At 46.3% G+C, this 26,886-nt stretch overlaps 1 protein-coding gene across 1 annotated transcript in view; it reads left to right on the forward strand.

Moving 5' to 3' along the window:
- Window positions 1-3,376: 3,376 nt before the first annotated feature.
- The window catches only part of LOC144120252 (uncharacterized), a 29,684-nt gene continuing 6,174 nt past the window's right edge, over window positions 3,377-26,886 (forward strand). The window contains exons 1-4 of the mRNA XM_077652651.1: window positions 3,377-3,442; window positions 6,152-6,256; window positions 8,922-9,008; window positions 20,027-20,292. Coding sequence (XP_077508777.1) covers window positions 3,377-3,442; window positions 6,152-6,256; window positions 8,922-9,008; window positions 20,027-20,292 — 524 coding nt within the window. The remainder of the gene's footprint in view (window positions 3,443-6,151; window positions 6,257-8,921; window positions 9,009-20,026; window positions 20,293-26,886) is intronic.

Here is a 26,886-nt window from a genome sequence, read left to right on the forward strand (position 1 = left end):
GCAGCCTCCCTACAAAGCAGGCAGCGATAGGACAACAACAACAAAAAAATAAAACAAAGAACTCGCAGAAAGCACAATATTCAAAATTAATGCACGCACACTTGATAGTCACAACAGGTAAACATAACAAAAGGCAAGATAACACTTTTAGTTGTTATTGTAAGCAAGGATTGTTAATGAAATGTTGGCGTAGGGTTCGTACAGAAATCGTATGCAAATCTATACCTGATTTGTGAAATGAATTTAAAAGGGTTGGCAGTGTGTATGACACTTTTTGCCTGGAATCATTTACCCGCGCAGTGACCACTTTCCACGGTTCTGTGTAACGGGTGGTGTAGGAATGTGTGTTTTTATCGAGATCTGATAATTCATGAAAAAATTTGAGATTTTCTTTCACCTCCCGTTTGAAAGCCAGACTTAACTTATAGTTATAAAGATTAAACGCGTGTATTATGTTTGCTTTCGAAAATAGCTGTGAAGTATGGGAATGATACGGTACATTAAAAAGTGCTCGAACAATTTTTTTTGAAGTATATGTATTCTTTCAAGATTTGTACGTGTCGTGGTACCCCATACCAATACACAATAATACAAAGAAGAAAAAAAGAGAGTATTGTAAATAAGAAGCTTTATATTGAAAGGTAATATAGCTCTCTGTCGCGCCGTCATACCAACAATACGCGATAGCTTCCCTGGCACAGATTCAATGTGCGCATCCCAAAGCATATTTTGTGTGAAGATAACTCCAAGTATTTTAACACTACTATCTATTTCGATTTTTTCGTTCTCGTAAAGAAGGGTGATTAGATTGCTGTTTATTTGCTTCGATTTCGGTCTGAAAATTACGGCTTTTGTCTTTTTTGTATTAATTTGTAGACTGTTTGCTGCGGACCATTTATGAAGGGATCTTAGAGCAGAGTTGGCTTTATTCTGAAGGCTACTAGGTTCAGGTGATGAAAAAAATATACTAGCGTCATCAGCGTATAAAATATATTTTGCATCTCTGTAGATATGAACTAAGTCATTTATATAGACTATAAAAAGGAACGGGCCAAGAATACTGCCTTGAGGAACACCTCTGTTGATTTGTTTCAAATCTGAACGGCAGTTCTCTATTTGTACATATTGATGGCGATGATCTAGGTATGATTGTTTTCATGATGAGGCTTATGATGATATCGCTTTGAAAAAAACTCTGATTGGAGCCATACAATCCCAAACAATGTAATCGGTTTTTATTTACGATTCGAGACATTTTATTAGGCTTGAAGTCCACTTGCGTGTCGCGTCCTGTACGTGCTTCAGGCTCGAGCAGAACTCTGTTTCCTCATCTAAATTTCTTCGTAACTTACTATTCTGCGTTGACCAGCTTCGACCCGGTTGATAGCCCAGCGCGAGAGAGCCTAGATCCTCTCTGCCTTTAGTAAGGAAATAGGGCTTAAAAGTTTTTGAGGCCATTAAGCTTTCCTCTTCCATAGCCGAAGCCCATGGGCCGAGATATGAAGCATCTCAAGAGCGCCAGGGCTTCAACCATGCCACATGAGAAACTTAGGGTTTTGTTGAACGGCGGCTCGTTGCGGTGAAACTTGCAATATAGTAGGTCACCTCAGAGAGGCAAGTAAATAAGTGGTACCTAGTTAAACTAAGCAGACGCGCGAACGCATGTGTTTAGCCTGGTTACCTCATGGTTTTGCTTTGCTGTGTCATCGAAACGTCTAGCGACAATATTAGACACACGTTAATCACTATCCAAGGTTACGCTGATCTGAACTATGTGCACCGCATATGGACGTTGATGAAGACGACGATGTGCAATGCACAGCGCAAGAGCGTGCTGCAGTTTAACACGAGGCGTGACCAGCTGCCGCGATAGCATAGTGCTCTCGTGCAATGTCCAGCGAAGCTGATAAGTTTGCGCCACGTCCGGTTGGAAACACAACCGTGGCAATATTTATTTTATTTCTGGACCTTCAAGGTCAGGCCAGAATAATATTGTGGCCTGAAGACCACATTAATCTTGGGCTTGACGCTGTGAAGTAGTGCTTCTACAGCAAAGCTTGAGAGGCACTTAAGCTCTGCCTTTAAGGGGTGGAGACACTCAATATTTGGTTGGCGTGTTGTATGTTTCAAACATTGCGTTTTGCCGTAAGACGCGTGATACGTGCTCCGCGATTCATATATGTGCTATAAATAATTTACTCTGGCATTATTTATGCTGAGCGGTTTCGGTTTCTGAGCGCCGGGTGTGTTACGACGTCAATCCCAACGAAGAGCAGCAACGCTGGTCACGTGGGTCCCAAAAGTAGTGACGCACAGACTGCTATCTGCTCTCGTACACATGCTGTGCATAGCAGCGCCTTTCGAAATGCCAGCTGGTACAGCGATATGCTGAGCAAAGTCAAATGGGCGAGGGGCGACATCGAGTTCTGAAACCAAGCGGCTCGCTTGGGCCTTTCTATGTCGGCATACCGCGTTTACCAACGCGGTTTCTTCGTTGTATTTGGCTTTACCACGCTACGCTGCCGCCGATGATCGGCGTACGTCTGTGTCGTTGGCCCGTAGACTACAGCGCGTCAGTCGGTCGATCTCCTCTTTACATAACTGCACCATTTCTAACTGTTCGTTCCGACCAATAACAGTCGCTTTCTTCACTTCGCTCCGCCCACACAGCCGCGTTTCTGCTCAGGGTCCAGTGGCTGCTGATTACGATATCTGTTGCTCGCTTTCTTCTGCTGCTTGTATAGCAAAGATTCCGTGTATTCGCCGAATGAGTGCTTCAAGATGATTGTACAAAGATTTAGCATTTACCGCGCGAAGTACGGAAATCCCCCACCAATACGCCCATGACAACTGCACCTCAGCGCTACTTTTGTTTGTATTGCATCAATTGCGCGTTCGTTGGGCATTAAATGTAAAGATACGTTATACTTAGGATGAATAATCTCTTCTTTTTTGCGCCGGTTGTACGTTTACTTGTTTACGCAGTGCGGTAACTCAGCAAGAATCGCTGACGAAAGAGAGCGCCAGCCTTGGGAACGCTTCATAGCCACGTTGCTGACGCCGCGTATGTCCGGCGCTTCTCGCTCCTTTTAACTGCTTTTTCCGATGTGTCCAATACTTGCTTTTAAATTGCTTTATCTAAAAGTACGTCCCGCGTCCATTTCCAATATTTAAAATGGCTTAAATTGTTGTCCGCACGCGACGCCAACGATTGCTACCGGGCACTGCAGCTGTCGGAAGAGTGGGTCATATCGGCTAGCAGCGGCGGTTCCCGCTCAATGTATTTGAGTCCTAAGATGTTAGTAATCTTCGATTTCAGGTCACTGTTGTCAAAACAATGCTCGGTGACCATTTGTATTCGCTAAAAATTGTGAACATGGTCTCCATAGTCGTCGACATCGCACATACGAACCCCGCGGACTCAGGCCTATTCGTACCGCTGGTGAGTCAAAGGGTGACGTGTGAAATGTAGTCGCCCGTTTCGCTTATTCGTAGTACGGAGAATGCGCAGACGAGCAACTATAGTCATCGCCTCATCGAAGTGAAGTTTTCGCTCAGCGCCGACGATGCTGATGCCGGCTAGAGTGTAAACAACAGCACATTTCCCGATCAGCACACCTTCCGCTCAGTCGCCGACGGAGCGACTAGCCGATGTCGCGCGCCGCCGTTCATAGCACGTCACGTTAGTGTGCTGTGATGTCCCTACCATTCACTGATATCGTTCCACAATCCTACGTCACCAAATATAGCGCTATCGATGCGTCTCGATTTTGAGAAAGAGCATTTAGGGACTCTTTGGAGCTGGATCAAAATATATTTTAGGCGCTTGTTGCTTCCAAAACTTCGCCGTGGGTGACCTTACATACAGAGGAAGCCCGTTACAAGCTTATAATAGCCTTAAAATTTCATGTCTCAACCGCTTTCATGTCTCAACCCCGGTAGCTCTCCCCGAGCGCAATGCATACCTCTCGCGACAATTAATAACTGCCCTGGGCAGTTTTCTCCCTACGCGGTGTCCACTGCGGCGGACGCGGTGGACAGGATGACGTCACAAGATCACGCCACCTAGGTGCCAAATGAGCCATTTTCTTGCTCGCTCACAACGTCGAAGCGAGATTTTTTGCAGAGCAGGGGCCTAATGCCATCGCGTTAATAACGACGTGAGGCCTGTCTCAGTGTACATACAGTTTTTGGCGGAGGCTGAGCCGCCTGTGCGGTCGTCAAAGCCAGACTACATCGCCCGGAGTGTAGATGACGTGCTGACAGCGCTCCTCGTAGCATCCTTTTGAGCGTGTATGCGAAGCTGGCCACAGGCTGGATACGCCGAGCTTCCTGCCTGAGCAAAGGGTTTCTGCGATACAGGGGTCGTAATTGGCGGAGAGAGGCACAGTGGTCTCCACGGTACAATATGCTGGCTGTCTGTAGAGGACAAAGAAAGGGCTACACCAGAACTTTTCTTGGATGACAGTCTTGAAAGCGTAGCTAATAAAAGGCAGTCCAGAGTCCGAGTTATTGTGATGTGAGGTCACTTACATCTAAAGCATGTTGGTTAGAGTTTTGTTTATGCTCTCAGTCAAGCCGTACTTTTGTGGGTAATAAACCGTGGAGGGGCGGAAAGTTGTGCACAGACGCAGGAGTCGCTGCAGCACATGAGCAGTGAACTGACGGCCTTGGTCCCTTACTAAAGCTAGCATTGGTCCATTGCGTAGGATGATTGTGCGGAGTAGGAACAGCGACGCTTGGTACGCGGTGGCCTTTGGGGGGTGGCCGTTACGTAGTAATGAGAAAGATTGCCGGCACAGGCGACGATCCAGAGTTTCCCAACGGAAGTCTTCGAAAACAGACCCAGCAGACCTATGCCGACTTGCTCGAATGGAGCGCAGGGATTCGTCACAGACTGCAGCAGTCTAGCTGGGACGGTTGAGGGCGTTTGTGGTGCTGACACTGCCTGCAACTGGCCACGCGCTGTTCAGTCATGAAGCGCATTTTCGGCCAGTAAAACCGTTCTTGTGCACGGCGGAGTATTTGAGCCAAACCGATATGACCAGAGGGGCGGTCATCCTGCAGTACGCATAAAACAGATGGGAAAAGGTTTTGTCGAACTATGATAAGAAATCGTACCCCCAGCTCTTTTCCAACACGAGACCGTTGCGTACACAAATATGTCCAGTAGCCCCATGGTCGTGCGAGGTGGTTAAGAAGAGTTTGAGACCGAGACCCTTTTGTAGTTCAACCATTCGGAAATTCCGGCACGGGAACTGAAATGTAATTGCCCAATTTATCGGCTTCAGACGCAGTGGTGGCAAGTGGAGGCCACAAAATACAGTCTGCGTCGCCGTGTCGCAGACCGCTCTTGTCCAGAGGGCGAGATGACCGCAGGCATCTCGAAGGTTGACCAACGAGCAGCGTGAGCGATGGTCGGTGACGATGGTGAATGGACGTCCGTACAAGTGGGCATGAAAGAGCAGGACGTAGATCACTTCAAGGCATTCGTATTAAGTCACCATCAGTTCCGCTTTGGATTGCTTAGGGAACGGCTTGCGTATGCAATAACATGCTCATGCTCGCCGCACCTTTGCACCACAACAACACCAGTGCCAACCCCAATTGCAGCCGGCCAACTTAGGTTGGCACGGAAGGATTGGAGTGCCCGAGGATAGGATCTCACGTCGAGAGGTTCTTCAGCTGACAGAAGGAAGCGTCGCACTTGGGGACGCAGTCTAAAGGAGCGCCTTTTATAGACGATGCGTCACCGGGTAGGCGATGTAGGCAAGGTCGTGTTTGAAACGGAGGAAATGCCAGCATAGCCCAGAGCATGCATAGCCACAATATTGCTCATAGCGTTGTAGTTTCAAAATATCGTCTAGCAAAAACCTTTAAGATAACACATGGTTTGGGTAGCAACGGTGATCATCCATACCCCCCCCCCCGCCCCTCCCGCCAGCCGTGACACGTCTTATTGTCCTCACTTTTGAATTCATATTAGCCAATTGCAAAGGACAGCCGCTCTAATGGAGTGACTGTCGACGTCCATTCGCTGTGCGTGAGTATGTAATAAAGGCGCAGGGAAAATTTTGAATCGCTAATTGATGACGCTGGCATGCGTGTGAAGGTGATTGCAATGCGGCTTTTAAATGTGTGTTCCTTGCAGGAACTGACCGCTGCCGCTCCTGAGGCCCAAGCTGAACAGACTACTGCACCTGCTACGGAGACCGGGCTTGCCGTCTACGGAGGCCAGCTGCCGAAGGCGCCCGCAGTGAGAATGGCCTAATTTTTTAGAGTTCACGTCAAAAGCGCCCAGATGTAGGGTATTACGTGATGTTTCAGGTATAAAGGTTCTTGTAATACAGTGCACTCCTGTCTATAAAACGGCATTGCGTATTAAGTGCTTTTTCCAACCAAACAATCAGTAGTACACGAAAGCTGTTTTCTCTAAAGCAAACACGACCAGGCAGACAGAAGATGACAGAAGTATTCTCTCCCTAGCTGTCAAAAATATATGTATTTATCACATATTTAGGCCGCTCAAGGTATTTCGAACTTTTTAAATTGAAAGTTTAAACGCGGATGTATTACCAAAGTATCTAATGGCGGAATTCTTATTGAAATGCCACACTATCATCCAAATTTCCAACTCAACCACAAAACTTCCTGGCATGCGGAGATGTTGCTTATGGCATATCTTGGATTGCGTGAGTCTAATGCCAAGGTACCACGGTACTTGTTTCGTCTGTTATCCTAAGCCATTCGCAGATGAAAAAACGTGCGAAAAAACTACGTCACACCGGGACGGAGTTTGGACTGATAGCCACAATCTCATGCGTAGTCACGAGGATTGAGTTAGAGACACACATATGCTCTTAGCTTGCCCTTTGGTTAACGTTGCGTTTTGTTAAATTCCGACGCCTTTCTTCACACCGAAACTTTACATTACGAGGAAGATTTTTATTACTTGAATACATCTATCCGCGGACAGAAAAATAATTGTTATATACACAGGATGCGAAAAAAAGCGTAGTTTTCTCTCTCGAAGGTTTGTGCAGAAGTACCCTTCCTAGAGTTTAAGCAAATAAATATAAACTCTGTTTGGTATAAATTAAGGTAGCAAAAGATCAGCTTATGTGCACATTATATTACGGCAGCTTCAACGGCGGGAAAAAGACAACGAAAAGGAGCCGAGGGGACACATCGCTGACTTCCAACTTTTATGAACGCAGGCCAAACAAAACGGAAGTATCTTCATCGCCGGCAGGGATGACGGGGGCTCTGTCCATGACAGAGAGGGCACAACTAACAGGGACCTAAGAAATGTGGCCAAGCTAGACTGATAGGCGCGAACTGCGCCATTGCCTTAATTTCTTAATAATAATAATAATATTTGGTTTTTGGGGAAAGGAAATGGCGCAGTATCTGTCTCATATATCTTTGGACACCTGAACCGCGCCGTAAGGGAAGGGATAAAGTAGGGAGTGAAAGAAAGGAAGAATAGGTGCCGTAGTGGAGGGCTCCGGAATAATTTCGACCACCTGGGGATCTTAATTTCTTGCCAAAACTATCTTTAGCACTCTGCTGCTCATATTTTGACTAGAAATTCCCTTTCTACTTCGGCCCTGAAGCACGCGCCTTTCAAAGCGATATGGCGTTTGATATTTCGCAAACATTCTTACTGCCGCTGGAAATTTTGTGCGTGCTGAGTGCAGGATGGCCTTTGCGCCTAGAAGCTCAAATACCCTTTACGAAGCGTGGTCTATTCATATGTCGAATCTCATGGCCAGACGAGATTTTATGTTTATCCTTTCATTGCAAGGTGACCACTTGCTATGCAATACGCGTAGCATGTCAAAACAATACCCATGTGAGCAGCAAGCATTTAACTCCTTTGCAGCGGGAAACAAATTTGTAACTAACAATAATATGACACACATAATCAATTGTGGATTACACGCTCCCAAACGGGAAGCTGTTGTAGAGTCTATTTGCAGCTATAAATAATTTGAAACTAAACTAAAATGTCACTCAGGATAGCTTTGTTTCTGATGGCTTTCGTGGTTTTTTAAGACTCTATTGCCAAAACACCGGACGAAAGTATGCACTTGCTGTCTGGGAAGTTCTGCAATCCAATAGGTACACCTAGTACCCTCAAAGTCTTCGTTCGACTGTTTTGAGTTTCAAGCTCAGTTTCGTTTTAACACATTGGAGTTGGCAGTAATAAACGGTCTTCCCCATGCACCTGCTACACAAACACTGGAAAACGCAGCAACTAAATGATTACAAGTGGCTAACCGTATCTTCCGTATTTCTAGTTTTCCAGAGTACAGTTCCAATGGGATTGTGTTGCGAAAAAATGATTGGAATGTGCGTTGTTGTGGCGAGGCAAGCATCTGTCAGGTTATGAGCTTCAGAATAAATGCTCTTTTATTGCAGTGATTCCTAATCTGAATTACACTCATCATAGCAATCCGCGATACAATGCTAAAAAACTGAAAGCAGGCAAGAGGGCTGCACTATATTTTTTAATCACAAGTGGAATTAATCACAGTTGAATCACACGCTGCTATGACGCATACCAAGATAGACTTGAGGTAAAGAATCCTTGCATTAAGATTACACACACGGGGATAACTGAAAGATAAAGTATCAGTCACATTAAATTGCTATTTAACATGCACGGTATGGCACGTCAACGTTTTTATTCTATTCACTTCATTTATTCTTAAATCTTACTGCTTTTATGACGCCATCTGTCTAAGAGTTCCGAATATTATTTCTTTCCTTAAGTAGTAGTCTTATTATTTTACATTTCCCCGTTCACATTGAAAACCATGCTGGCTAACGATGAATGCACGAATACCAGTACGTTATTTAACGCTGAGTTCGATCTCAGTGGTATTAAAACCTGTGACGATCCTCGTGTCGCGCAGGCAGTACCCGAAGGACAGGAAAGCCCCCACGGAACACCAACACTGATGTCCCGCTCAACGGTCCTGGAGGCAGACAAGAAGCCAGTGGTGAGCGCTGGCGGCCTTGGAGCCGTGCATTTCGAACGCAGCACCCTCTTAGTCCTTTGCTTTTCCGGACGCAATAAATACGCCTGTATGCGATGCACGCTCTCAAGGATACACTGCAATGATCCAGCATTCCTGAGAGGAAAAGCAAAACACCACTGTGAAAAGGTGCTTCTTTTTCACCAATGTAACAGCTGTAACAATATAACTGGCTTCATCACAAATACGTTAACGATGAGCAGCTCGCATATGGGTGCCGCGTTTGGACTAGCGATAAGAAATCTAGCAGCACATTTGCTTCGTTATCGGGCTGAGGCTTGCACGTTTAGATGCGGGAAGACACGCAGCGTAATCCAAAGACAAGACTCTTGTTTTTCTCACTTTGTACCAGGGTTGCCAACAATCATTTCAGAGAAGTTTACTCGAGCGAGAATGTAGACTTGGTGGCACTGCGGTATACTAATGATAGTGATATCTGCATTATGTAATTTATCTATGTAAAGAATATGGAAAGAAGGCTGCAACAAAATAGTGTGCGATATGATCGCTCGTGCAAGCAAGGCGTAATGATCGTAAAGTAGCGGCTGCAGGATTAAATGTATGCTGAGAATGTTGTGTTCTTCGGTAATCGCGAAGGATTTTTACAGATGTGGTTAATATTTGCGAAGACGAAGGAGACGCTCAGACGTTATTATAGCGCACGAGTTACATGCACTGGAGGAATTGCTTTGCCTGGACGTTTCTTGAAAGCGCATGCATTTTGGCGCGAAGAGGCAAACTTTGGCGGGCCATAGCGCCGAGGGTAACTCTGTTTTCTAATAAGGGTAGTAAATACTCACTGGAATCCACCCAAACGCAGCCATACGGCTACAAAGAAAAGCTTGACAGCTCTCTCAGAAATTAAGAAACACTCAGAGACCCCGGACCAGCACGAATTTTTCTTTAACTACGAAGTTTCTGCAAAAGCTGTTTAGAAATAGATAATAAGCTGTTTAGCTTTCCGTTGTCGCCGTATATCTGCGCTTGGGTGGGTGACAATGAGTAATTACTCCCTTATTACAAATCTACTCCACTTGGGGGATTCTCCCAAGCATTTGACTCTGTTTTCGCAAGTACAAACAGATATGGACTTTACCTATGGAGGGCTACACACCTCTGAAGGCATAAGGAGACTAACACTTTGACTGGATTGGTGGGGGTTTAGCGTCCCAAAGCGACTCGGGCTATGAGGGCCGCCGTAGTGGAGAGCTCCGGAAATTTTGACCACCAGGGGTTCTTTATTGTGAACTGACAACACACAGTACAAGGGCCTCAGAAATTTCGCCTCCATCGAAATTCGACCTCCGCGGCCGGGATCAAACCCGTGTATTTCGGGACAGCAGCCGAGCGCCATAACCACTGAGCCATCGCGGAAGCTATAAGGAGACTAACAGTAACATTTAAAAGTCAACTGTTAAATCTTAGTGAAACCGCCGTCTAGTTAGTCTTAGCTTTATTCTGATGCTCTACACCACCTACAATGCTGTGCCAAAGAAAGCGCTCTTCTAACTCAAACAGCCTGTCTAAAAAAGTAAAATGTTTTAGGTGAAACAACTGGTACGCGAGGTGACATGAGGAGGGTAACTCGTGGCCATGGACTATCCTTCCTGTGCAGCCCGATCGCGGCCGCATGCGGTGTTGCCCGGCCCTGCTTTGAAAAGAGTATTTGAGTAAAACTAGCACTTTTCTTCGTGCAGATTGCTTGAATACTTGACAACGTAATTAAACAGTTTGCCGTGATTCTAAATGTGCACTATTTGATTCGCTCAGCAAATCCGATAGCTCGATATTAAACTCGCTATATGAAAGCATGGAACATTCCCAAACACAATTAATTTAGCGGTTTTCAGCATTCCAGACTGCAGCATTTCTTCATTCCGTAAATCCTAATGATTTGTGTCATGAATTTCGTCGACTACAACAAAATCCACTTATTAGTGCTAACTTGCAGTCCACCAGTATTACTCATTTAAGGTGCTATGTATACAAGTGGTACAGGCCGCGTTAAAAGTTACCAGGCAACACGGTCTGCTTTCCAGAATCTCATTATTGCGCCTAAGACGCCTGTGAAGCTGTCAGGGCACTGATCGGTGATATTGATGCTTCGACGTGCTGCATATATTTAGAGGTTCGAGAGCGTTCGTTATTGCCCCACTGTACGCCTTAAGAGCAGAATCTGGGGCCTATGAAGTTTTTAGACGTCCTGCGATTTCTTCGATTTAGCTCTTCCCTTACCTCGAAATGTGACCTATCAAGAGAGTTTTAAACAAAAAGTAATCTCTCCAAGAACTACTTAATGCACTCCGCATTGCAGTACATCAAACTGTAGCTGCTTATTGAAAATATTTCCCAAAGTAGGAAACGCCAGATTTGGTTTTGCTAAACATTTCGAAAACTTACTGGTTAAATAATATAGAAACCGAAAAAATACAAAAAAGAATAAACCACTGCACTGGGCGCGAAATTTATTACGTGAAGAATAAAATACACAGCCACATTTTCTTAGCCACCCTCCTTGAGACATTCAGCTGCATACATAACACACTGCCCTTTCTGTGCCCTCTCAAGATAGGCAATATGACAGCTGTTCACTAGAGAAATTTCCACAACAAATTTGAAATTTATTCCACAACAAAAAGATGCTGCGAGGAGGACAGGAGAAAAGCTGTGTGAACAGCTTGAAAAGCCCTGACCCCCCAACACCCGGGGTAGGACAGAAGCGTGCAGCAAGAGAACACAGTCGGATATGGCAACATCGTTGAAAACGTTAGTATAAAACAGGCAAGAAGAACTAGAAAATCATGTCACAGCAATTATACAAACAATAAACGCAGTTCTTTTGGTGATATATCTGATATGTCAATGTTAGCATCCTTTATCATGTGATTCAGAAGTGTAGGCAATTTAAATTTTATCATTTGATTTCCATAATTGGTTCTGCATTTTGGAACATACCACATCTCAGGATGGCCCACATTATAAGCAGAAATGTTTTTCTCTAGCCTTGCTAGGCTAGTAATGGCATCATTATTTTTTATTTAACTGAGTTTATATAAGCGGCACAGTCTGTGATCGTTCATCGATGGAACTTGTATTATGTCGTACTTCTTGAATAGGCCTGCTGTGTGAAAGCGATATGGAACGTTACAGGCGAGGCGTAAAGCCCTTTTTTGCAAGACGGTAAGTTTGCTAATGTTTCCAGCTGTTGTTGTTGCCCATACAGAAAACGCGTAATTTAATAAAGAGGAAAATAAAGAGTTATATATGAGCATGTTAACAGGTATGGGAAAATTGTAGCAGTAACGGCGCATAACGCCAGCTGTCCTAGATAGCTTACCAACGATATAGTTTACGTGATCATCCCATGTCATGTTTTCTGAGAAATACACGCCCAGTGATTTAAAGTTCGTTACCACTTCAATTTCAGTGTTATTTAAAAAAATAGAAGGTCGCTGGACATGTGTCTGTCGGGGGTGAAATAAAATAGCCTTCGTTTTATTAATGTTTAGCTTTAGGCAGTTAATTTGAGCCCAGGCATTAATCTCGGACAACGTTCTATTCGCTCGGATACCTAGATCCACACACGATTTGCCTGAAAAGAATAAACTTGTGTCGTCAGCATAGATTATATAATGTGCCGTTTCATCAACGCGAACTATCTCGTTAATATAAAGAATGAAAAGAAATGGTCCCAGGATGCTTCCCTGTGGGACACCTGTTTTGATTGACTTTGATGTGGAGTGTTTTCCTTCAATGACGACAAACTGAGTACGGTATTGTAAGTAAGACGCAATTAATTGATGCGAAATGCCTCTTATGCCATAGTGATCAAGTTTTTGAAGGAGAATTTCATGATTAATGAGGTCAAAGGCTCTGGAGAAGTCCAGAAACAGCCCAAGTACCCTATTTTTATATTCAAAGTTTTCGAGAATGAACTCCTTTTGGGCCAGCAGTGCGAGTTCCGTAGATTTGTTCCTGCGGAAGCCAAACTGAGCAGATGTTATTAAGTTGTAGCGTTCAGTGAAAGAGGTCAGCGTTTCAGAATTATTTTCTCTAAACCTTTGGAGAATACAGGTAAAACGGATATGGGGCGGTAGTTTGACATGTCATTTCTATTTCCCTTCTTAAACACAACTGTCACTTTTGCTCGCTGCATTTTTTGAGGAAAGCATCCTGTGGACAAACACATATTGAAAATGTGGGTAAGACAAGGTGCTAATACATCAATGGCAAATTTTACAGGCTTCACTTGAATATCGTCCGCATCAGCAGCTCTACTATTGCTTAGGGTTAAAAATGTCGCTACAAGCTCACTATTAGCGACTGGGTCTAGAAATATAGTTGGATTACTTCGCTCCTTCATATATCTTAAATCAGGGTTTCTACTAGTTGCACCACCGATTGATAAAAAGAAGTCATTAAATGCGTCAGCTAACTTAGTGCCTTGAAGTTCTATCCCATCTTTTACGATTGTGGTTACCGCTTCTGAATCATTACCAAATACAGTGTTTAGTGCCTTCCAAACGTTGTTTGTGCGTCCTTGTGTTGCTTCGAACAGGTTAGAGTAATATTGCTTTTTTGCATTACGAAGATGTTTTTGATTAAATTCCTGTACTTCTTAAACACTTTGAGGGCTTCAAGGGACTTACTCTCTATAAATGCCTTAAACAACTGGTCCCGTTTTCTAATAAGCTTAAGGCACTCTTTATCCACCCAAGGCTTCCTACTTCTCTTACAAATTCTAAACGTCTTGATAGGAAAACACGCAAGGTATACCGTAGAGAACTTGCTCATAAATAACTCATACGCTAAGTTAGGATCGCTCACTGCGAACACATCGTTCCAGTTTTCACTGCTTAAGCAGTCTCTAAAAGCGGATAGCGTATCAGGAGTAATGCGCCTGTATGAAAATTCTGAGCGCATTCGTGTAGGCGTGTTAACGACTTGACTGACAAACATAAATATAGGCAAGCGGTCGCTGATATCATAAATCAAAGTGCCAGCTCTAACAAGGGAAGGATCAATATTGGTGACAAACAGATCTAAAAGTGTAGTTGATTGTGCAGTTATTCGTGTAGGAGACGTTATAAAGTTTTGACAGGAGTAAGAGCTTAATAATGATTCTAGTTCTAATTTAACCCCGCTATTCTGTAACATGTCAATGTTCAGATCACCACCTAAAATTAATGTATATTTTCTTTCACTGACAAATTCTAAGAAAGAGTCTAAAAAAGGCAAGAACAGACGAACGTCATTTGAAGGCGGGCGATAACAAACACAAAAAACAGAAGTACCACATCTAATAGCAAGCGTTTCGTAAAAAGGAGTGATACAGCTGAATTCTGACATTAGTTCAGAATCCATCGAGTTAGAGATTAGCATTGCTACGCCACCACACCTTTTGCCTGAGCGGTTCATGTAATAAGATTTATACGTCGGAGGTGTAAACACATCCTCTTCCGAGGCAAACCATGTTTCTGAAAACATCATGACATTAAAGCGTATTTGCGCTTCGCCGAAAAAATAGTCAAGTGCATCCTGCTTATTTCTACCAGACCTCAAGTTAAAGTGAACACAACTAAGACACTTCTGAAAACTAGTATCGCAAAAGTATTTAAGGTTTGCAACGTCTACGTGCGCAGTCGAAGGATCAAGCATGATCGGGGCAAAAACAAAGATAAACGGGAGGCTTTTTCAGGTTGAACTATGTTACAGCTTATCAAGGTCAGCCACGCAACGAATGACAACGGCGCCATCACCTTCTCTCTTCCTCACTAGATGCAGTCGCATGGGCACCTGCAGCGGAGGTAGATATGGGATCTCGTGCACATCACAATTGGTCTGAGTTCTGTTCTTTCTTTTTTTGTATAGCCGAGCTTGTAGTTAGTACTGTTTTCAATTCTTTCACCTTGTTGTTTCAAGTTGTTTTCACCTATGCTTTCGATAAAATTCGGATACCAACATGTATATCAGAAAACGACGATTCGTTTGTTACTTCCCGAATCCCTCTGCAACCAATGGTTCGCCCGCCACGGCCCTCCGAAGGTCGCCTACAAATACGGTTTGGAGGATCAGAGTCGTCGGTACGACTCCCTCGCATATACCAGGCTTCAACTCGACTAACAACTTTGTGAGCCGTATGTTGCCGATCCATTTGCCACCACTCCAAATCATGCCCCCCAAACACGTGGGTCACGATTTTGTCACCAATAGCGATGCCAAGTGCCACCAGTCTCGGCACCCGCACAGACCGTACATACAGTATTGTGCACCTTTATCGTGAAGATTTTCAATAATGTCCCCGCCTCCACCGCTGGTTCGTTTGCAGTGAAACTACACGCAGAGCTTGTGCATTACGCCTTAGTTGAGCCGTTCATCATGCGAAAACACAATCGTCTGCGCCGAGATCGGCGAGCCGAAATGAAAAATGAAAATGACAATTGGTTTTTGCGGAGAGGAAATGGCGCAGTATCTGTCTCACATATCGACGAACACCTGAACCGCGCCGCAAGGGAAGGGATAAAGGAGGAAGTGAAAGAAGATATGAAGCGAGAGGTGTCGTAGTGGAGGGCTCCGGAATAATTTTGACAGGTACCTGAGGATCTTTAACGTGCACTGGCATCCAACAGCGTACGGGCGCCTTAGCGCTTCGCCTCCATAGGAACGCAGCCGCCGCGGTCTGGTTCGAACCCGGGAACTCCGGATCAAGCCGAGCTGAAACTCGCAGACGCCGTTTTTAAGGCGCCGAAACGGGCTTTGCAAGAAGCGTGGGCCTTTTGAATGTGCCGTTCCGGCCGTTTCATCCCCTTCAACTGAAGCGCTTGCAACATTTTCGGCTAAGTGAGCCGGAAAAAAAATATCTCAACGACTGATTTAACCCGGCTTTTCGTTTAAAAGAATATTGTTTGCAACGCTCGCCTCGCGCCTTGACGTAACGTTTTTCACTACAGAAAACAGATGGCGCCACTGCCGCCTTTCAGCGAAAAAACGGCGTTTGCTGGTTTCGTTTCGAAAACGCCGTTTTTCTACACCCACCGCCGGACACCCACCGGTAAAAATGGGTACAAGCCACCCCCGGCCCGGCGCCCGGCTTCTTCAGGGGTGTGTGCTTGGAGGAGGCTCCGCAAACCCCGCTGCGCCCCTTCGGGGGCAAACCCAGTTTCGAACAACTCAGCCTGCAAAGGTGCTTCGTGTTTCACTCCCCAGTGAAGAGTTCAGACTCAAGACTCGTACGCTCTAACCAGCGTCAGGTTCAAACTATGGTCCTTCGTCAGAAGCGATTCAGAGTATCACTACTACATACCTAAGCCCTTTCAATATGTACAGATCTCTTTTAAAGCCTTATATGCTTCTTGTTAAACTTAGATTGTACTGGGTGCGCGGCGGCACGTACGAGGTACATGCCTCTTATTAAAGCAAACGTAAAAATTAGTATCGCCTGGCAAATTCCTCCCCAGACAATAAATTCATAAAAGGAGAACCGTTCCGCTACAAAGTATTCTAGGATCGCTTTATTCTGATTGTATATTAGTTACACGCTCGGCTTAATTCTGAACCTATAGGCTTCTTTATTCCATTGTGCCAACGACTAAAGTTCATTATCTACAAGCAAGACAGCCCAAGATGTAGAAAAAGTTTTGACCAGGTGCCACCATAGCTGGCAGTACAGAGAACACAACATTCGTTAATTATAACTGCAGAAAAAAACTATGCCTTTCGTACTTTTGCTACAACCTTTTGTGTGTTTCCTCACTCCAAGTCATTCACGGTAAGAGCCCGATTCAACTAGCAGAAAGGTTGAGGGTTCTCGGTGTTTATTTCCCCAGCAGTATAACCTCGGATCACCAGGTTAATGAAACCTAAAAGAACGTTTGCAAAACTATTCGCATAATGAACAAATGTAGGCACGTGTTACCCCAGAATATTAAGTTCCTGCTGCTTATTCTTCCCCAAGTCTCGTATGCCTTTTTTTGGCCCATTTTTGGCCCTTTTTGAAAAAGTGCCCCTTGAAGGCTCATATGGTGTTGGGATTTTAAAGCGCAGGCTCCTTTCCAGTGCCATGCACCCTAAGAAGCCGAGCACCAGGCCGGGGAATGGTTTGTACCCATTACAGCATGACCGGTAGGTTCCCGGCGGCAGTGGGAGTCAAACCCACCACCTACCGAAGCCACGAGGCCAAGCTCTACCAGGAGGCCACTTCTGCGGTTGCTGCTGTTGCTCAACACGGTTGCTGCGTGAAGACCGAACCGTTTATTGCAGTAGGGAGTTAGAGAGAGAGTGTGATAGAAAGCACTTCCGGTGCCCTAGGAGTGCAGTTGGTCAGAGGGAATAGAGAATGCGTCATTCGTTGGGGCCGTAGGGGTCAGGTGTCGTTGGGGGAGACGCGGTGCTTGTTTTCTTTAAAGCGGCGGCTTGTATGCGCGAAGGAGCCAAACACTGCTGGAGCGCCCTGCGTCACTTGTTTCGTAATATTTTTACAATAATGAAGTGTCTTCACATATCGAAAGTTTCATCCCGCGCTACCAAGCCCTACAACAAGTAAGCTCGTGAGTATTATCCCATTGCTTTCCAGTTGTCCACAAGAATTGCCATTTTTCAAAGAAAAAATGGCAGTCGATTTGGGTAATTAGGCCAAATGCGGATATGTGCACTAGCATCACGGCAATTATCGGTTGCAGCTACGGCCTACTAGGCGGGACCAGGCTACCACCTAATTGCAACTCCAACTTCTTCTTCTGTTTAGTTACTGTGCAAACATCATCCGAATAACGTTCTCCTCCTAACCCTTGCTGCTCATTCTGCTTAGCTCGGTGCGGTTAGGGTCGGTGCAGCGTAATTAGCGCCCCAGGTTGTTGCCAGGTTATTACCTTCTACACCTTGGAATGTAAGCCAGCCGGTGGGTAGGTGAGCAGTGGAACAAGGAAAAAAGGCAGATGCTATAGCAGGTGGTGACATCGGTGGGACGTGGGTTGTTTGGGTTGGGTCGAGGCCCAGGTTTTTCTTCCCGCGAGTAGCCTCTCACGATTAAATGGGCTGCCGCATGGCGCGCCTTGCAAGTTGCCCACCATCCGGTGGGCAGGTGAGCAGCCTGTCAGCTTGAGAGAAGTAGATAAACAGGCAGACATACAAACACAAAACGCCCAAATGCGGGGAATAACAACTAGTGCTAGCGCCCTAAACACGGTTGAAAATGCGTTCTTTTTATGTGCCAATGGCGAGAAGTGAGTGCGATGATTTTCTTTCCGTTCATTTGAAGCTGCCAGTGCTATTTTCTTGGACACATCTCTGCACTTTTCACTGTCCAGCGTGTTCTACATTTAGAGGCGCGCCGTAGAATGCACGTCACCGCTAAATCGCTGAATTGTTAGAGCTCAGAAATGGCATTTGGTTGGCAGACTTGTTTCATATCGCGGTTGTTTGGGGTACTTGCCTGAATAACTAAGAAAAAGTCGTATGCTGGCATCGTCTGGGACGACGACGAAACGAAACAAGTCGATTACACTGGTGGCGCCATCTCGTTTTGTAGGCCGTGGAGAATCGGCAAACGAGGTGGCGGAGTTTCGTGCGGGAGGTTTGACGACGTTGTTCCAAGAAATTCTTCAAACAGCAGATTTGACCAAAAAAGTTTTTCGTGATTATCGCTAAAGCAGTTGGTGAAGTCTTCAAATCTGCCGCAAAAGATTCCGTCTTTCGCCTAATCTCCACGTTTGACCAACGAGATGGCGCCACCGGTTCAATCGCTGAGAAAAAATTGAAATTAGTTCCGAGGAAAGAAAATGGCGCAGTAACTGTCTCACGTATCTCGATGGACAGCTGAATCGCCCCATAAGGAAAGGATAAAGGAGGGAGTGAAAGAAGAGAGGAAGAAAGAGGTACCGCAGTAGACGGCTCCGGAATAATTTCGACCACCTGGAGATCTTTAACCTGCACTGACATCGCACAGCACACGGGCGTCTTTTGCGTTTCGCTTCCATTGAAACGCGGCCGCCGCGGTCGGGTTCTATCCCGGGTACTCCGTTCAGTAGACGGGCGCAGTATGCCTCTCCTGCTATAGTGAGATGGGTTAACCGCTTCGTCGAGCTACATGTAGCGGTAGCGGTTTTTAGGTGCTCCTTCCTTCTTTTATGAGGTAAATAAGATTTGATTTGATATTTCTCAAAGCAGTGAGTTCGTAAGCACGACCTCCACCTATTTTGTAAAGACATGATTGGCCACTAGAAATTTCCTCACTGTCTATCCTCATATGAATCTTCGAAAGGAAGTCGTCCCATGGCCCCTTGGTTGTTTCGCTCAAGAACCTGATTTCTCGCCGTTAAAATTTCCTTCAAATCTAACAGTTCATACGAAATTTTTTACACGCCCGTAAAAAATGATCCTTTGGTGTTTTGCTTTCGGAAACTCCAGTATTAGCTTTGATGTGGTATGAATAATTCATTTAAGGGGCAAAATATTTTTCTAGAATGTAAATAAGAAGCATCACCTGAAGCAGTTAGTTGCAGTGAGTGATCTGTTCCTCTCTACGTTCTTTTTTCCACGCTCAGCGCAAAAACGTCGGCTACAGCGAGGGGCATGACACTCACTTTGCGAACTAACGATTTCTGTGCCTGCCGTCTTCTCTTCAACCAGATTTTTCCCTGCACTGTTCTCAATGATCCTCCTGCCACCCTGCCAGGCCACAAGACATGCTGGCTGCGCACTAACTCATGCAGCCCCCTCTATAGTTTCCTCATCGCAGAGACGTTGGGCGCAGGTGGATGGGAACAGGAAGTAAGAGTACTTAACGAGCTCGTAGTTCCAATATTTTGTAGCGGTGAGGATTCACGGATGTCGTCAGTATCATGTAAGCCTAATACGCGGCCGAAACTGAATGGATTCTCTATCTCTCTCTTCGACACCATCAACGAGAATCCTGCAAACATTGGAGCTTATCTTAAAGCTCTGTGCATGCGCCTTTGCTTAAGAAGTCACGTGTGTGTCTGCAGATGGACACCAATTTAAAATCTGGCACGACGACGAACCGCACGCTCGAGGGATCGTGGGTCAGCAACCGGGAAGGAAGAGGGCGCACCAGCACGTTCTTCATGGCAGCAGTGCTTGGAGGCACCCTGTTTCTCCTGGCCCTGGTGGTGATCCTGGTCATTCGCTTCCAAAAACCTCTGGTGTGCCACAGCGCCATCTGCGACTACTACAGCAGCCTTCTCAGCGAGTCCCTAGAGCCCAACGCTGACCCTTGCACAGACTTCCACCAGTTCGTGTGCTCCGGCAGGGAGGCTAGCAAAAAGAAGCCGCTGGTTTGGACGTCTACAAGCGGTACACTGTGGTCTCTTTTTTCTCTAAAGAAAAATACTGCTGAGAGCTAACATTTATCTGCCTTTTTTGCGTTAAAGGAAACGTGCCAAATGCATGTCATTCAGCGATGTCATTGCAGCCAATATGTGCGCCATTGAAAAAAGACTGGCTATATTGATGACGTGGTTTACGCAATTTAGTATAACTTTCAACAGGAGTTAGGAAACTGGTATCACGCGGTTAAGGAGGGTCATATTCTCCTAAGACGTTCTGCACAGTTAGCCTTCGAGTAGAATTGGTAGTGCACGGTAACGAATTCTAAACATGCGCAGCTGCATTGCCAGCGCCTGAGACTAGAATACTTGTGGAATGCGTCGACGGAAGCTCGTGTCCTGACGTAGCGTATATCCTCTGAGGAAAAAAAATATCAAAAGCAAAGTTTGACTCTGTTGTCTTAATATTGCGTACCTATTAAGGTTGTGTTAAGCTTTATTACAATTCAAGGAAAAATGATTACATTTTTATGGCCTAAAGACGGATTGGTCAGATAAGCTAGTATTCGAAAAGTAAGGCCGAAGACCTTTTTTCACAACGTTTCCGTCAAGAAGGTTTTTGTGAAGGAAACTGGAAAGCTAATGCTGCGTATTTATTTTTCAGGCGCACGTAGTGGCGCAGGGAAACCAAGGATAATAGAACAGCAAAAATCACCGTTAAAGAGCGCGATGATGATGAAATAACTTTATTTGCACCCGTCAAGGAATCAGAGGGCGAAAAAGACAAGTCTTGACCGCCGTCATCTTCCTCCCCTTTCAGCAGGCTGGGATCCCTTGGGATTCAGCGGTGTCCAGGGCCAGACGGATGACTTCTTTTTGTTCTTCGTCTTTCTGGCTGGCCATTAAAGCCTCCCAGGACTCTATATTACTGTCTGGTTCGTTGTGGCTAGGGCATGTCCACACCATGTGGATCATGTCTGCTATTTCATTACACTGTTGACACCTGGGGTCTTGGATCGCCGGATGCCATCTGCTTAGTGCGAGTGGGTTCGGAAAAAAACCCGCCTGTAACTTTCTCCATATGACCTCTTCCTTTTTGCTGAGGCCCTTGCATGCTCCACGTAATGTCTGTCTTCCTAATCTGTAATGGTTAAGAATATCTTGGTACGTGTTCAGCTCCTCGCTCGTCTGAAGGGACTCTCTACTCGACGAGACCGCATTGGGGTCCCGGTGTGTGAGTCCTCGGGCCAATGCGTGCGCTGTCTCGTTTCCACGGAGGCCCTCGTGGTCCGGAGTCCAAACAAGGTTAATTAGTTCTGCCGGTGTCGGGCCGGCTGTGAGAATTTTGACTGCTTCGACAGATACCCTGCCTGCGTTGTAGTTGCGGATAGCCGATTTGGAATCTGTTATAATCACCCTAACATTCCGTTGAGTTAAAGCCAGCGCAATGGCTACCTCCTCAGCCGCTGTTGCATCACTCTGTTGTGTGCTGCAGCACGAGACTCGGTCTCCGCCCTCCCTGGTCGCCAGGGCTACGAAACCCGTTCTGCCTTCATATTCCGCCGCGTCCGTGTAAACCACGTCCTGTCTATTGGCTAATTTTTTCTGCAGAGCTTTCGCTCTGTCCTTTCGCCTACCCTCATGGTGTACCGGATGCATATTCCTTGGGAGTGGTGGGATTCTGATTTTGTTCCTTATGTCTGTTGGGATATTCTCCGTGTGTTTGAGCCGCGCTCGAGGTTCGAAGCCTAGCTTTTCTAGTATTTTTAGCCCCGAATGGCTGCGTAGAAGTCGTTGTTGTTGCGCTACTCTGGTAGCCTCAATGAGCTCGTCTAGGGTGTTTGAAATCCCCATGTTCAGAATTTTCTGGGTGGATGTGTACGGGGGGAGGCCCAGAGCGGTTTTGACGCCTTTCCTAATTAGGATTTCAATCTTGTTTTTTTCTGCTTTGGCTAGCCGTAGGTATGGTGCCACGTATGTGATTCTGCTGATTACAAATGACTGAACTAGTCTTAAGAGGTTCGTCTCCTTCATTCCCGCGTGTTTATTTGCTATTCTTTTGAGTAGCCTACACGTCTGGCTTACACTCGATTCGAGTTTTCGTATCGTTTCGGTGTTCTTACCGTTTGTCTGTATCCTAAGACCCAGTACTCTAATCATCTCCACTGATGGTATTTTGTCCCCGTTTACCGTTAGCGTTATCCCATGTTCATGGGGCTTTGTTCGTCTCTTTTGTGGGCCGAGGAAGAGCGCTTCAGATTTCTCGGCAGAACATTTGAGTCCTACTTGTTTTAGGTACGACTCAATTTCCTCGATCGCTCTTTGGAGGGTACCTTCGATTTGCGCGTCACTGCCTCTGGTAACCCAGAGGGTGAGGTCGTCCGCGTATATTGTGTGGTTGAGCCCTTCTATACGCGTCAATTTCTGTGGTAAGCCAATCATTGCAATATTGAAGAGTGTCGGTGATAGGACCGAGCCTTGGGGAGTACCTTTGTTGCCCAGCCTTATGCCTTTCTCTTCCTTCCCTCCTAGGCTGATAGTAACTGTTCTGTTTGAAAGAAAGTCCTTCACGTAGTTGTATACCTTTCCCCCTACATTTAGAGTTTCTAAGCGTTCTAGTATGGCTGCGTGGTCAACGTTGTCAAAAGCTTTGGCCACGCCAAGGCCGACTATTACTCTGGTATCAGCTGTTTCTTTGTCTAGCACTTGTTCTTTAAGTTGAAGCATAACATCGCATGCAGAAAGATGTGTCCTGAATCCGATCATTGTGTCGGGGTAAAGCTTTTGTTCTTCTAGGAATCTGTTTAGCCTCGTTTGAATAACGTGCTCCATTAGCTTACCTACACATGAGGTAAGCGAAATGGGCCTCAGGTTTTCGAGACTTAGTTTCTTACCTTGTTTTGGAATAAGGACTAGGTTGGCCTCTTTCCACGAAGGTGGTATTCGGCCCTTGTCCCAACATTCCTGCATGTACGCTGTTAGGTTTCTAATTGATGCATCATCCAAATTCCTCAGCATGCGATTGCTGATTCTGTCTGGACCTGCCGCAGTTTTAGTTCTGAGTCTGTTCAACTCCGCCCTAACCTCTCCGATGGTGATGGGCCCATTTAGAAGAGGATTCTCTGCGCCCTTGTACTCGGGAAGGGGTGTGGGTGGTGTGCACCTCAAGTACCTGTCCCTCACTTCAGAGATTAGTTGATCGCTAGTGCCTTCGTATTTATATACGAGTTTCTGTAGTTGTTGTCGTGCCTCATACTTTGTCTTGTCCGGGTCTAAGAGATGTCTGAGCATTTTCCACGTGTTGGCTTTGCTGATTCTGCGGTCCATCTGCTCGCAGATACTACCCCAGTTTTGTCTGGTTAAGTTCAGCGCGTGCTCCTCGATATCTCTATTCTGTTTGGCTAGGAGCTTACTTATGTTTCTGTTCCCCTTGTTTTGAGCAAGGTTTTCTTCTAGCTCCCTTTTCTTGCGCCACAGGCCTATCATACGCCTGTCTACCTCCTCTTGCGTTTCGTCTGCTTCCACCTCTTCGGTGGCTTCTTTAACTGCTGCGAGAAGGTCTGTGCCCCAAGATTCTATGTCCCTGATTGCGTCTCGGGTAGGAAGGTTCGCCCTGAATAGATCCCAATTTACCGCTGCGACCTTTTTGGGTCTCGGTGTGGGCGGTCCGTCTTCTACCACAATCTCAATAATTTTGTGGTCGCTTCCTAGGTCCTCCCCCGTGTTACACCACCTTGCCGTGATTTGGCCTCCGGTGAGTGTTAAGTCAGGTGTAGTGTCCCTACTCACGCTATTGCCCTGTCTTGTTGGTTTGATGGGGTCAGTGATCAAGATGAGCTCATTGTGGAGAATGCTGTCCCAGAGTTCTCTGCCCTTGATTTGCGTATATTTGTATCCCCATGCGGGATGATGAGCGTTAAAGTCCCTGACAATGACGATAGGGTTTTTGCCCGCTATCTGCTTCGTTTTTGCGAATAGCCTGTCGAAGCCGCAATCCTTTCTCTGTTTCGGAGAGCTGTATACGTTTAAGACGAATAGGCTTTTCTCTCTCCGCTTACGCGGTATCATTTCGATTAGAGTGTGATGTAATTGGACGTGCCCTGTCTCGTGCTGCAGCGCGGTAACGTTGCGTTTGACAAGGGTGGCAACCTACGTGTTGTCCCCTCGGCCCGGGTACGATTTGTAACCGGGCAGCTTCGCGTTTTTCCCGCACTCTTGTAAAGCTATAATTTCCGGTTTGTCTCCGTTTGCAAGGAACGATTGTAAAACGGCCCGTTTACGCAGAAAGCCCCTACAGTTCCACTGCCAGATAGTATTATTGTTCTTTGGCCAAGGCATTTTTGGTTGCTTGGAATTCCGCGTATATCCATTGGTCCCTTTTCTCAAATTCCGCCGTGAGAGCAGCGTCTCGCTTTGCAAATTCTACTCTGATCGTTTCTGTGACTTGTTTCATGAATTGCATTAGTGTTCCGTTCAGTAGTTTCATGTCCTGTTGTTGTTTGTCGTTTAGTTGTTCGAATTTGGTCTCAAGATCCGACTCTTTGGTACGTTTCTTTTTTGAAGGGGGTTTTTCAACCTTCTCTGTCTCAACCTCTCTATCCTGCTCCACTTGCATAGGCGCCATTGCCTTTTCCTGTTGCGGTTTGTTTTCCTCGGGTTGTTTAGCTGTCGTTTCTAGCATTTTGATCCGCTCTTCTTGCTTCTTAATATAATCAGTTAAAGTCTTAATCTGATCTGCCTGCTGTTTAATAAGTTCTTTTAATTCTTTAACTGTCTCGGAGTCCTGGGAAACTTTAGCTGGCCAGCTCACCTTTGCAGCTTGCTCCTTGCGTGGCTGTTGCTGTCCGGTTTGTAGCCGGGGGAACGACTCTGACCGAAACCTCGTTCTGCTGCCGGATCTATCACGGGAGCGGCTGTTCCTTCGGTCTTCTTGCTTCGCTTCTTCAGCCTCCTGTTTGGCTTCCCATTGGCGTTTCTTGACAATATAAGGGGTGCGAAAGAGATTTTTGCACCTCTTGTCCCCGGTGTAGTGTTCTTTGCCACATAGTTGGCACTGCGGTGTACATTGGTGCCCCTCGGGGGGCGATGTCATGCCACAGCCGCGGCACTTGGTCACCTCACTGTCGCAGACGTCCGAGCGGTGGCCAAGTCCTCCGCACTTGTAACAGACCTCATAGCGTTTCTTGTATAGGAAGCACTTGAAAGTGATGGCGCTCAAGACTACTCTGCGTGGTACTTTCTCTTCTTCAAAGGTGATTAGGAAAGATTTAGTCTTCCCCATTCTTCGTGCATCTATGACTAGAGGGTTGAATCCGTTAATGTTCAGTCCTTCTAGTACATACTTGTGTGTGTATTCCACATCAATTCCATGGATGACTCCTCTGCCGCAACTCTCTGGTGCGTTCATGTAGGTGGTCACACCGCGTTCCTTGTCTCCGATCTTGACAGTTTCAAGTTTCTCCACCTTCCTCGCGTTTTCGTAGCTAGGCGAGTGGTAGGTAATCGTTCCTTGCTTGGCGTTTATAGCTAGTCTGTCCTTCAGTGCCTCCTCGTCCGTGATTCCGGCGTTCTCCCTGATGGCCGCCGCAATTCTCATCTCGGTGGTGCTCTTCAGCATTGTGAGTCCTTCTTTGGGACGCAGAACTACTTTCCATCCGGTCGCTGGAAGTCTCGGGAGGTCTGAGGCTATTGAACGTTCAGCGAGTTTCCGTCCCGCCTCTCTGTAGGCTCTCGTGTCGCTGCCGTCGGTCGTCGCAACAGTGGCGGCGTTCGCTGCCGCCGCGTCTCCGGCACCATGTTGGTGTCCTAGGTGGCGTTCGTTGTTCTCCAATTTTTCCGCTCGCTTCTTCAGTCGCATAATCCATTCTTCTTTTTCGGTTTCTTTGGGGTCGATGTCGGTTCCCACCACCGCCACTTCCATCGTCATCGTGGAGCCGGGCGCGGTCGGCGATGGCGGGAGCTCGCCGGTCGCCGCCTTCCCGGTCGAAGTAGGCCTATCGTAGCGTGTAGCGCTGGCGAACTTGGAGTGACGATATAGGCTTTAAAGATGCACTTACAGGCACAAATGTCGTATCCTCGGGTTGCTTGCACCTTAGGAAACAGGTTTCAAGGACATTTACGGTCAACGTAGGAAAAATCCGCCATGAAATCACTGATTTCGCGGAGCCGACGTGAACGCGTCCGTACTCCTCGACGCCCCCTGGCGGTCCTAAAGAGCGTGAACGAGATTTATGCGCTCTGTACTATTGGGGATAGAAGTAGCCAGGGAGCGGCTTCGACGGCCCGAGAAGGCGAAACTGCATTGCAGTGCCATATAGCGATGGCTCGCCTGTTTCGAGATCAAACAGGGGCGCACGCGTACTAGCTCCTTCTCGATCTCGAACCAGGCTTGTCATCGCCAGATGGCGCAGCGATGCAGTTTCGCCTGCTCCGGCCGTCGAGGCCGCTTCCTGGCTACTTCTGTCCCCAAAAGTACATCTCATGTTTACACTCTGTAGATGTCGTTCGAAATTATTCCTTCGTTCCTGCCTTTCTTCGGCAAGCACAGTTAGAGTCACAAG

This window comes from Amblyomma americanum, chromosome 2 (assembly GCF_052857255.1).
Source record: "Amblyomma americanum isolate KBUSLIRL-KWMA chromosome 2, ASM5285725v1, whole genome shotgun sequence".
Classification (NCBI taxonomy): domain Eukaryota; kingdom Metazoa; phylum Arthropoda; class Arachnida; order Ixodida; family Ixodidae; genus Amblyomma; species Amblyomma americanum.